At 41.8% G+C, this 12,678-nt stretch overlaps 1 protein-coding gene across 1 annotated transcript in view; it reads right to left on the reverse strand.

Annotated features, from left to right (window-relative positions):
- SPTBN2 (spectrin beta, non-erythrocytic 2) overlaps positions 1-12,678 on the reverse strand; it is a 137,678-nt gene that overhangs the window by 101,552 nt on the left and 23,448 nt on the right. The window contains exon 2 of the mRNA XM_070766198.1: positions 10,035-10,186. Coding sequence (XP_070622299.1) covers positions 10,035-10,186 — 152 coding nt within the window. The remainder of the gene's footprint in view (positions 1-10,034; positions 10,187-12,678) is intronic.

Raw genomic sequence — 12,678 nt, forward strand, 5'->3', positions numbered from 1 at the left:
GTGGCTTTGAACTCCCAGCTACCTCTAGCAAAAAATCCACACACACACACACACACAAATAGAAATATAAACAGAAATATATGTAAGGTGTGTGTGGCATACAGGTTTTCATGCCTAAGGCAGCACTAGAACTCACATTCTCCTGGCGATTGGCCCAAAATCACCCAGCTGGCTTTCAGGCTTAAGGCAGGACTAGAACTCGGCCTGGCCTAACCACTAAAGCAAAACTTGCTTACTTCATCGGTCAGCAATTCAGGATGGTCAGAAAGAGAGGATTTTTTGCTAGAGGTAGCTGGGAGTTCAAAGCCACCAGCGGTGGTTAATGGCCAGTGGCTTAAGATAAGGAGATCATGTCTTTGAAGTCAGGCTTGGCCCTTGTCTCGCTTCAAAGGCACTCCCTATTTAGTCCTCTTGACCATGGGGCCGAAGGGATTTGCTAAGGCATTCTGGTTTTTTTCCATTTCTCAGTCAAGCTCAGAAACCTTTAAAAAAAAAAGGCTCCCACTCATTCACGGACGTCAGCCATTGTTCTGCACGCAGGTATATAAGATATTTAGAACAGGTCAAAAACAGGAAGCAGCAACTGAGAACAAATTGGGGCTAATTTTTGAATTTTACTAAAAGCTCCGGTGAAACTGGTTGAGGCAGGATTCCACTAGGACCATTGCCCTGATTCACCAAAATTCTTGAGATGTCTTCACCCATGTTGTCACCCCAAAGGTCCCTGCTCCTTTCCATATTTTATTTCTTTCCTAAGGTGCTTTGTACCTACTGCTTGATCCTTGGTTTAAGGCAGGGGTCCCCAAACTTGGCAGTTTTAGGACTTGTGGACTTCAACGCCCAGAATTCATAGCTGGCTGGAGAATTCTGGGAGTTGAAGTCCACAAGTCTTAAAAGTTGCCAACTTCAAAGACATCTGGTTTAAGGCCTCCCTTAATTTTGCACAGCACCTAGGGATGTTTTTATTTTATTTTATTTTATTTATTTTATAATTTATTTTATTTTATTGTATTATTTTATTTTATTATTATTTTTTATTTTATTTTATATTTTATTTTATTATTTTTTATTTTATTTATTTTATTTATTATATTATATTATATTATATTTATTTTATTTTATTATTTCATTTCATTTTATTCGTTCGTTCGTTTATTTATTTGACTTCTATGCCGCCCAATCCCGAAGGATTCAGGGAGTCATTGCTTACAATAATAATATAAATACAAATAGATACAAAGCAATAAAAAAGAAGTTGAATACAGTGGAACCTCGACATACGAGCAGCTCTACTTACGAGCTACTCGAGATAAGAGCTGGGAGGGGAGCGACATTTTTGTTCGCCTCCCGAGCTTGCATTCGGGATACGAGCGCCAAGGAGCTGTCTCCTGAAGCCGAACGCTAACTTCCGCGTTCGGCTTCAGGAGACAGCTCCTTGGCGCTCGTATCCCGCGTGTTTTAAAAGGTTGCAGCCGGCCTGGGGGGCTCGGGGGGGTGCTGGCAAGCCCCCCAGGCCGGCTGCAACCTTTTAAAACACCCGCGCCGCTTCGCAGCTGTCTCCTGAAGCCGAACGCGGAAGTTAGCGTTCGGCTTCAGGAGACAGCTGCGAAGCGGCGCGCGTGTTTTAAAACGTGGCAGCCGGCCTGGGGGGCTCGGGGGGAAGCCCCCGAACCCCCCAGGCCGGCTGCGACGTTTTAAAACACCCGCGCCGCTTTGCAGCTGTCTCCTGAAGCCGAACGCTAACTTCCGCGTTCGGCGGCAGCGGGTTTTTTTGTTGTTGCACGGATTGACTTTACATTGTTTCCTATGGGAAACAATGTTTCGTCATACGAGCGTTCCGACTTACGAGCCTCCTTCCGGAACCAATTAGTCTCGTAAGTCGGGGTTCTACTGTATAGTCTAAACTAAGTAAGACCTCATATTTAAAAGAAACCCCATTAATATAAAGATTAGATTAGATTAGATTCATTGGATTTCGCAAAACGCTATATCGTGATTTTTCCCACCCGATGACATCACTCTCTTCCTTCCTTTCTCATCTTTCTTTCTCTCTCTCTTTCTCTATCTTGCTTCTTCCTCTCTCACACTCTCTTCCTCCCTCTCTCATCTCTTTCTTTCCTTCTCTCTCTTTCTCTATCTCTCCCCCTCTTGCTGGCGGGCGGCGGGCGGGGGGCGGGCGGGCGAGCGGGGGCATCAGCGAGGAAGACCCAGGGAAGGTTCCTTCGGCCGCCCAGCAGCTGATCTGCTCGGCAGCGCAGCGAGGAGCCGAATCGGGGTTTCCCCTTTGCGTGGGCGGCGGGGAAACCCCGATCTTCGTCTGCTCGCTGCTGCTGCGCTGCCGAGCAGATCAGCTGCTGGGCGGCCGAAGGAACCTTCCCTGGGTCTTCCCCGCCGCTCACGCAAACTCCACCATCTGCGCAGGCGCGGCCATGAAAAAAAGGGCGCGCATGCGCAGATGGTGTTTTCACTTCCGCAACCCTACATCGCGAAAAATCGATTATCGTGAGGGGTCTTGGAACGGAACCCTCGCGATAATCGAGGGATCACTGTAGTCATATCCCATATATATATCCCATTCATACAGTGTGGCCCTGTCACTTGCTAATTCATGCTGCCCCCCCCCCCAGGTCTTCATGGCCTTCCGTAAGGCCAGCAGGGTGGGAGCAGTACGGACATCGGGGGGGGGAGGAGTTGGTTCTATACAGCCGGGGCAGTCACAGAGAAGGCCTTCCCCCCGGTCCCACCAACCTGCAGTGCTTTGTCGACGGGACCCGGAGGAGGCCAACTCTGTGTGCTATTATTGGGAGAGACCAATAAGACCAATTTATATGCACTTTGCAAAGGTGCTCCTCAAACTTACAACCCTTCATTTAGTGACCATTCAAAGTTAAAACAGCACTGAAAAAGCGACTTATGGCTGTGTTTCACACTTACGACTATAGCCGCATCCCCGTATCAAAACTCTGACATTGGGCTCACTCCAACTCGTTGCGGAGTCCCGAGATCATGCGCTCCTTTTTTGTTTTGTTTTGTTTTTGTTAACCTTCTGGCAAGCAAAGTTGATGGGGGAGCCAGATTTACTTAACGTCCGTGTGACTAATGTAACCACTGCAGTGCTTCGCTTAACAACGGTGGCAAGAAGAAAGTTGTAAAATGGGGCAAAACTCACTTAACAAACGTCTTCGGCTAGCCACCGAAATGTTGGGCTCAATTGTAAGTTTCCAACAAGTATAAAATACAAAAACAGATTTAAAGTTAAGAAACATGAAAACAGATTAAAGTTGTGGCTTTAGAAAGGTGGGAGCGTTTCCTTTAGGACAGGAGTGAAATGCTCCTGGTTCGCTTGTGACTGTCGGTTGTCGGAGAGTTGGTCGCGAAGGGAGTGCAAGACTCCGCCCATCTGCCAGGACGCCGCCATTTGGGTTCTTTTCCCCTCTGTGCATGCGCAAAGCGTTCTGTGCAGGTGAGCGAAGCCTCGCGCTCTCTTAGCGACCAACTCTGATGACTGACAGGCCTGAGCAAAATGGGAGCATTTCACCCCTGCTTTAGGAGCAAGAGAGAGAGAAAATTTAAATATCTAGTACAGTGGTCCCTCTACCTAAGAACGCCTCTACTTACGAACTTTTCTAGATAAGAACCGGGTGTTCAGGATTTTTTTGCCTCTTCTCAAGAACCATTTTCTACTTACAAACCCGAGCCTCCAAAACTGTAACTGGAAAAGGCAGGGAGAAGCCTCCGTGGGGCCTCTCTAGGAATCTCCTGGGAGGAAACAGGGCCAGAAAAGGTGGGGAGAAGCCTCCGTGGGGCCTCTCTAGGAATCTCCTGGGAGGAAACAGGGCCAGAAAAGGCAGCGTGGGGCCTCTCTAGGAATCTCCTGGGAGGAAACAGGGCCAGAAAAGGTGGGGAGAAGCCTCCGTGGGGCCTCTCTAGGAATCTCCTGGGAGGAAACAGGGCCGGAAAAGGCAGGGAGAAGCCTCTGTGAGGCCTCTCTAGGAATCTCCTGGAAGGAGGCAGGGCCTCCACCCTCCCTGTGGTTTCCCCAATCGCACACCTTATTTGCTTTTACGTTGATTCCTATGGGAAAAATTGCTCCCTCTTACAAACTTTTCTACTTAAGAACCTGTCTCGGAACGAATTAAGTTCGTAAGTAGAGGTACCACTGTACAGGATACGGGATGTTCACATTTGAAGAGGCCTAGAATCAAATAAGGCCAACTCTTGCTGCCTTTAAGGGTGCTGGGTGTTGCCATCTCTCCCTTTAATGGCTTCCTCTCTTCTGTCAGCACCTTTCAGTGTTGTTCCGAGGCAAATCAACTCATTTAAATGGATTCCTTTTTAACAAAAAAAAAAAAGTGCATATTTATACAGGCACCCATTTTAAGTACGTAACCCCAGGCAATTAACCAACAAGTTCACCTGGGGAGGGAAAAAACCAACATATTAAAATCCCTATAAACAAAACAGAAGTTTTCGTTGAAAATGACCCAAATGATGTCAATACAGGCAGTCCTCGACGCACAATGGAAATCCAAATTTCTGTTTTGTCCAATCAGACCACCTGTTTCTGCCATGGTCGCTGAGTGAATCACCCAGCTGTTAAGCGAAGTCATTGACTTTGCTTGTTGGAAGCCGCCTAGGCGATTGTGTGATCCTACCACCACCACCTCACTCCAGGGATGCTGCAGACACCATAAATACACATTGGTTGCCAAGCAACTGAATTTTGATCATAAGATGCTCCGATGGGTTTGAGGACCAGTCGTAAGTCAGATTTTTCAGTGCCATTATAATTTCAGTTGCTCAGCAAATGGTTATAAGTTAAGGACTTCCCCTAACACAGTGGTTCCCAAACCTTTTAGCACCAGGGATCAGTTTCGTGGAAGGCAATTTTTCCAGGGACTTGTGTGTGTTTTTGTGTGGGTGCGCAACTTAGATCCCTCGCACGCAGTTTACAGCAGGGTTCACTTGCCTGTCGCTCGCTTCCAGCTATGTGGCCTGGTTCCTAACAGGCCACGGACCTCTACTGCTCAGGGTTGGGGACCCTGGCTCTAACATAACCTCTGACCCCAAAGCCTGGAGGAAAATCCAAAAGTGACCCAAACTGAATCAGGAAGAATGAACAAAATTTCAGCCGACAACGGGAAATCAATGCCAACTGGTCAGTCTCAAATATTACCCTACCAACCAGGAAAAACAGAATAACAACAGAATAACTGTCCCAGAGGTCTTCTAAGGCCACTCCCTGCTTGAACGAGAGACCCTATACCAGTGATGGCGAACTCTTTTTGGTGCCAAGTGCCCAAAGCACAAGCACGCATGTGTGAATGAGCACAACCCCCCAAAATGCAATGCCACCGCCGACCGAACATGCACCCCACACCTCCATCCATTTTTGGCTCCCAGGGTGATGCAATAGCCCTTCCAGGTCCAAAATGGGATGCAGAGGGCAGGGAACTGCAGTTTCCATTGCTTTGACCATTTATCTAGTAAAGCTAAATCGTTTACCATATTACAGACGCCTCCAGGAATATCAACCCTATTGCACACTTTAGAGTCATCGGCAAATAGGCAAACCTTCCCTACCAAACCTTCCCCTATGTCACTCACAAACATATTCTGCCGGTGGAACTGTGTTCCACACCGTCCTGCCGGCTGCCCACCCCTGCCCACATCCCTTGCATGCGCCCTGCCCCCCCCCCCGACAAACACAGCAGAAACTTAGAGACCAGCTTGCCAGCGGGATTGAGTCCACACATGCGTGGCAGAGCTGGGCAGTGGCGGCGGCAGGCGTGTCCACAAAGAAGGCTCTGCATACCACCTGTGGCCCCTGTGCCTATATTGGCCATCATGGGGTAGGCAAAGTTCTCTCTTCTATGACTCGTGGACTTCAACTCCCAGAATTCCCTGTGCCATATATTGACCATCATGGGGTAGGCAAAGTTCTCTCTTCTATGACTCGTGGACTTCAACTCCCAGAATTCCTGAGCCATCCATGCTAGCTCAGGAATTCTGGGAGTTGAAGTCCACAGAGCCAACTTTGCCTGCCCCTGCCCTAGGTCATTCCAGGCATACGGTTGTCCAGTCTCTTCTTAAAAAGCCCCAGTGATAGAGCACCCCACAACATCTGGCGGCCACTGGTTAAATGTCCTCCCTGCCAGGAAATTTATCCTCAATTCCAGGTTGCTTCTCTCCTTGATTAGTTTCCATCCATTGCTTCTTATCCTGCCCTCAGGTGCTTTGGCGAACAGGCGGGGGGGGGGCTTCTCTTTGTGACAGCCCCTCCGATATTGGAACACTCCTATCCTGTCTCCCCCGGCCCTTCTTTTCACTAGACGCGGAGCCAACGCAGTCAGAGGTGACGCTCTTGAAACCTTTCGTAAGCTTCTTAAAACCCACCCCTGCCGCCAGGCATGGGGGAACTGAGATACACTTTCCCCCTAGGCCTTTACAATTTTATGCATGGTATGTCTGTATGTATGATTGGTTTTTATGTAATGGTTTTTTTACTGTTTTTAGTATTGGATTATTGTCATATACTGTTTTATTACTGTTGTTAGCCGCCCCGAGTCTGCGGAGAGGTGCGGCATACAAATCCAATAAATAACTAACTAACTAACTAACTAACTAACTAACTAACTAACTAACTAACTAACTAACTAACTAACTAACTAAATAACTAACTAAATAACTAAATAACTAACTAACTAACTAAATAACTAAATAATTAACTAAATAATTAACTAAATAACTAACTAAATAACTAAATAACTAACTAAATAACTAAATAAATAACTAACTAAATAACTAAATAACTAACTAAATAACTAAATAACTAACTAAATAACTAACTAACTAAATAACTAACTAAATAACTAAATAATTAACTAAATAATTAACTACATAACTAACTAAATAACTAAATAAATAACTAAATAACTAAGTAACTAACTAAATAACTAAGTAACTAACTAAATAACTAAATAACTAACTAACTAAATAACTAAATAACTAAATAAATAACTAAATAACTAACTAAATAACTAACTAAATAACTAAATAACTAACTAAATAACTAAATAACTAACTAAATAACTAACTAAATAACTAAATAATTAACTAAATAATTAACTAAATAACTAACTAACTAAATAAATAAATAAATAAATAACTAAATAACTAACTAAATAAATAACTAACTAAATAACTAACTAAATAAATAACTAAATAACTAACTAAATAACTAACTAACTAAATAAATAAATAACTAAATAACTAACTAAATAACTAAATAAATAACTAAATAACTAACTAAATAAATAACTAACTAAATAACTAACTAAATAAATAACTAAATAACTAACTAAATAACTAACTAACTAAATAAATAAATAAATAAATAAATAACTAAATAAATAACTAAATAACTAACTAAATAACTAACTAACTAAATAAAGTCTTCGGAGAGGGGCGGCATACAAATCTAAGTAATAAAATAAATAAATAAATAAATAAATAAATAAATAAATAAATAACTAACTAAATAAACCTGCGTTAATTTTCCTACATGCTTCTCTAACATTTTCCCAGCCTGCTTCAGCAGCTTCCTTTCCTTCGCCTCCCCCGCCACACCAGCCGGAAAATTCAGCCGCCAGGACAGAAGCACCTGCCAAGCTGCCAGGCAGGGTGTATATGTAGGCTGCTGCCTGCCAACGGGGAAACTGGAAATTCTGCCTCGCTTGAGCTAGAACAGGCTGTTCCCCTCCCGGCTGCAAAGAGAGCCAACCAACGCGTGGCATTCTGGGAAACAGGTGTTCGGCTTTCCCGGCTAGGTGGGTGGTGGCTGCGGCTGGCTTGGAGAAGAGGAAAGAGAGAGTACGTGGCAAGGAACGAGGGAAAAAGGGGCAGCTGTTTCAAAACCCAGCCTGGTTTGGGCAGGCTGGCACTGCCCCTCCTAGAATTCCTAAGCAGCTTTCCTTCTTTCTTTCTTTCTTTCTTTCTTTCTTTCTTTCTTCCTTTCTTTCCTTCCTTTTCTTCCTTCCCTTCCTTCCTTTCCTTCCTTCCTTTCCTCCTTTCCTTTCTTTTTTTTCTTTCTTTCTTTCCTTCCTTTCTTTCCTTCCTTCCTTCCTTTCCTTCCTTCTTTTCCTTCCTTCCTTCCTTTCCTTTCTTTCTTTCCTTCCTTTCCTTTCTTTCTTTCCTTTCTTTCTTTCCTTCCTTCCCTTTCTTTCTTTCCTTCCCTTTCTTTCCTTCCTTCCTTCCTTCCTTCCTTACTTACTTACTTACTTACTTACTTACATTTGTATGCCACCCCTCTCCGAAGACTCGGGGCGGCTAACAACAATAAAAAAGACAATGCAAACAAATCTAATATTAAAAATAATCTTTAAAAAACCCCAATTTAAAGAACCACTCATAGATACAAACATACCATGTATAAATTCTATAAGCCTAGAGGGAAGGAAAAAATTTCAATTCCCCCATGCCTGACGACAGAGGTGGGTTTTGAGGAGCTTGCGAAAGGCAAGGAGGGTGGGGGCAACTCTGATATCGGGGGGGGGGAGCTGATTCCAGAGAGTCGGGGCCGCCACAGAGAAGGCTCTTCTCCTGGGTCCCACCAAACGACATTGTTTAGTCGACGGGACCCGGAGAAGGCCAACTCTGTGGGACCTAACCGGTCGCTGGGATTCGTGCGGCATGGTGCTTTGGAAGCTGGAAGGGGTCCCATCCCAGCTGGGAAAGGGCTTCCTCCCACCCCATCCCGTTACTTTCTCAGCCAAGGGCAGTTTTGCCATGTTTTTCGTCAGAAACCATGAAAGCATTTGAGATTCAAGCATAGGAGCCCCGGTGGAGCAGTGGTTTTAGAATGCTAACTCTGCCCGCTGTCAGGAGTTCTTATTTATTTATTTATTCATCCATCCATCCATCCATCCATCCTCTAAATCTAAATCTAAATCTAAATCTGAATCTAAAATCTAAATCTAATCTAAATCTAATCCTAAATCTAAATCTAATCTAAATCTAATCCTAAATCTAAATCTAAATCTAATCTAAATCTAAGTCTAAATCTAAGTCTAAATCTAATCTAAATCTAATCTAAATCTAAATCTAATCTAAATCTAATCTAAATCAAAATCTAATCTAAATCTAATCTAAATCTAAATCTAAATCTAAATCTAATCTAAATCTAAATCTAATCTAAATCAAAATCTAATGTAAATCTAATCTAAATCTAAATCTAATCTAAATCAAAATCTAATCAAAATCTAAATCTAAATCTAATCTAAATCTAATCTAAATCTAATCGAAATCTAATCGAAATCTAAATCTAATCTAAATCTAAATCTAAAATCTAAATCTAATCTAAATCTAATCTAAATCAAAATCTAATCTAAATCTAATCTAAATCTAATCTAAATCTAATCTAAATCTAATCTAAATCTAATCTAAATCTAATCCTAAATCTAAATCTAATCTAAATCTAATCTAAATCTAATCTAAATCTAATCTAAATCTAATCTAAATCTAATCTAAATCTAAATCTAAAATCTAAATCTAATCTAAATCTAATCTAAATCAAAATCTAATCTAAATCTAATCTAAATCTAATCTAAATCTAATCTAAATCTAATCTAAATCTAATCTAAATCTAATCCTAAATCTAAATCTAATCTAAATCTAATCTAAATCAAAATCTAATCTAAATCAAAATCTAATCTAAATCTAATCTAAATCTAATCTAAATCTAATCTAAATCTAAATCTAATCTACGGTAAATCTAAATCTAATCTAAATCTAAATCTAATCTAAATCTAAATCTAATCTAAATCTAAATCTAAATCTAATCTAAATCTAAACTAAATCTAAACTAAATCTAAACTAAATCTAATCTAAATCTAAATCTAATCCTAAATCTAATCTAAATTTAAACCTAATCTAAATCTAAATCTAATCTAATCCAAATCTAATCTAAATCTAATCTAAATCTAAATCTAAATCTAAATCATAATAACAACAACAACAACAACCTCCACACTCACCAATTGCTCCCCTGAGAGCACTTCCAGGAGACGTAGCAGCATGCGTCCATCTCGCAGGTCGCTGTACAGATCACTGATGCGGCAGGTGACCCGGGCCAGGTGAGAGTTGACCCATTTGGTGAACGTCTTCTTCTGTACCGCCTCTCGTTCGTCTGCAAGAGAAAGCCAGTGTTTTGAGGAACAAGGACCTCACAGCCACCCTCTGAAGCTTCCTTGCAGCCGTCGAGCGGTTCATACTTCTCTGCAGCTGCCAGTTAGTGGTTCTAACTTAGACCCACAGCCATTGGCTAAGTTGTTTTAATGGCACAGAAAGGAGGAAGCATTAGCAGTATACCAGTTTTCAAAAAATAAAATGCACGTGCAGCTTTCGAGATGGAACCAGAGGCACCCGAGGGGGATGCAGAAAAGCCAAGGTGGAAGGTTGCAACACCTGCGGCTTTATTATTAGTTCTGTACATGGGGCTACCTTTGAAAAGTGTTCGGAAACTTCAGATCGTGCAGAATGCAGCTGCGGGAGCAATCATGGGCTTTCCCAGATATGCCCATCTCTCATCAACACTCCACGGCCTGCACTGGCTGCCGATCAGTTTCCGGTCACAATTCAAAAGTGTTGGTTATGACCTGTAAAGCCATATATGGCATGGGACCAGAATACCTCCGGGACCGTCTTCTGCCCCACGAATCCCAGCGACCAACTAGGTCCCACAGAGTTAGCCTTCTCCACGTCCCGTCGACTAAATAATGCCGTCTGGCGGGACCCAGGAGAAGAGCCTTCTCTGTGGCGGCCCCCGCCCTCTGGAATCAGCTCCCCCCCCCCGGAGATTAGGATTGCCCCCATCCTCCTTGCCTTTCGTAAACTTCTAAAACCCCACCTACTGGGAATATTTCTAGTTCATAATTCCAATACAGATCTACCGTACACCCGCCCGCCTTTTCCTTTCTTTTTTTCTCTTCTTCTTTCCTTTCTTTTTTTCCCGTTTTTTCATTTGTCTGTTTGTTTGTCTGCTTGTTTGTTTTGTTTATTCCTGTTTACTGTTAAATGCATATTGTCTAGACCAGTGTTTCCCAACCTTGGCAACTTGAAGATATTTGGACTTCAACTCCCAGAATTCCCCAGCCAGCGAATGCTGGCTGGGGAATTCTAGGAGTTGAAGTCCAGATATCTTCAAGTTGCCAAGGTTGGGAAACACTGGTTTAGACCATAATTTGACACACAATCTTTGTTTTTCAATTTCCCAATTACCCAATTCTTTTATTTTTCTCCTTGTATCTCGACATGTCTACATTGTTATTTGTACTTGAATGTATTTATTGTATTTATCCTTGTAAATAAAAACTTTATAAAAAAAATAAATAAACAAAAATAAAACCCCACCTATGTCACCAGGCCTGGGGAAACTGACATTCCCCCAGCTGTTCCATTTTATGTATGGTTTGTTTGGATTGTATGACTGGTTTTTTTTATCAGGGTTTTTCAAATTGTTTTTAATATTGGATTTGTGTCTCATGTATTACTTGTTGTGAGCCGCTCCGAGTCTTCGGAGAGGGGCGGCATACAAGTCTAATAAATAATAATAATAATAATATCACCAGAAAGACTTTCGAAAAAGTTTCCAAAAGTTTCACCATTATGCTGGAAGTGCAAAAAAGAAAAAGGCACATTTTATCATCAATCGTGGACCTGTATAGTGGCAAAAAATTATTGGAACAAGATAACATATTGACTCAAAGAAATAACGAAGGTAGAGTTTGAAAAAAAACCAGAATTATACTTATTAGGCATTTTTAATGAAAAAAAATGAAAAAAGAAGTAAGATACTTAGCCATTCATATACTAACAGCAGCTAGGATAGTATACGCCCAGTATTGGAAAATAGATAAAACACCAGAAGAAAATATAATAATAAAAAAAAAATATTAGACTGTGCAGAGATGGACAGGATGTCAAAAAAACTAGAGGGAAAAGAAGACTCAGATTACTATAAGATATGGGAAAATTTTTATGATTGGCTAAAGAAAAGAACAACGGAGAAATGATCAAAATTCAAGCAAAGCAACTCGTCAAATAAAAGAAATACTTAATGACAAAGGGAAATTCTCTGATCGAACAATCAAAAAAAAAAAAAGAACTGGGGAGACTTTCATTGCCCAAATGTTGTATTTATATGTTTTGCTTTGTTTCTTTTGGTTTTTTTATTTTGGTATGTGATATTTATTGTACTGTATCCCTTTTTTGTTGGTTTTTTTCATGTTGTTAACTTGTTACTTGTTCTTGGAAACTGCAGTGTAATGTTTCCAAATGTGAAATAATGCACTTGGGGAAAAGGAATCCTCAGTCTGAGTATTGTATTGGCAGTTCTGTGTTAGCAAAAACTTCAGAAGAAAAGGATTTAGGGGTAGTGATTTCTGACAGTCTCAAAATGGGTGAACAGTGCAGTCAGGCGGTAGGGAAAGCAAGTAGGGTGCTTGGCTGCATAGCTAGAGGTATAACAAGCAGGAAGAGGGAGATTGTGATCCCCTTATATAGAGCGCTGGTGAGACCCCATTTGGAATACTGTGTTCAGTTCTGGAGACCTCACCTACAAAAAGATATTGACAAAAGTGAATGGGTCCAAAGACGGGCTACAAGAATGGTGGAAGGTCT

Source organism: Erythrolamprus reginae, chromosome 13 (genome assembly GCF_031021105.1).
Source record: "Erythrolamprus reginae isolate rEryReg1 chromosome 13, rEryReg1.hap1, whole genome shotgun sequence".
Taxonomy (NCBI): domain Eukaryota; kingdom Metazoa; phylum Chordata; class Lepidosauria; order Squamata; family Dipsadidae; genus Erythrolamprus; species Erythrolamprus reginae.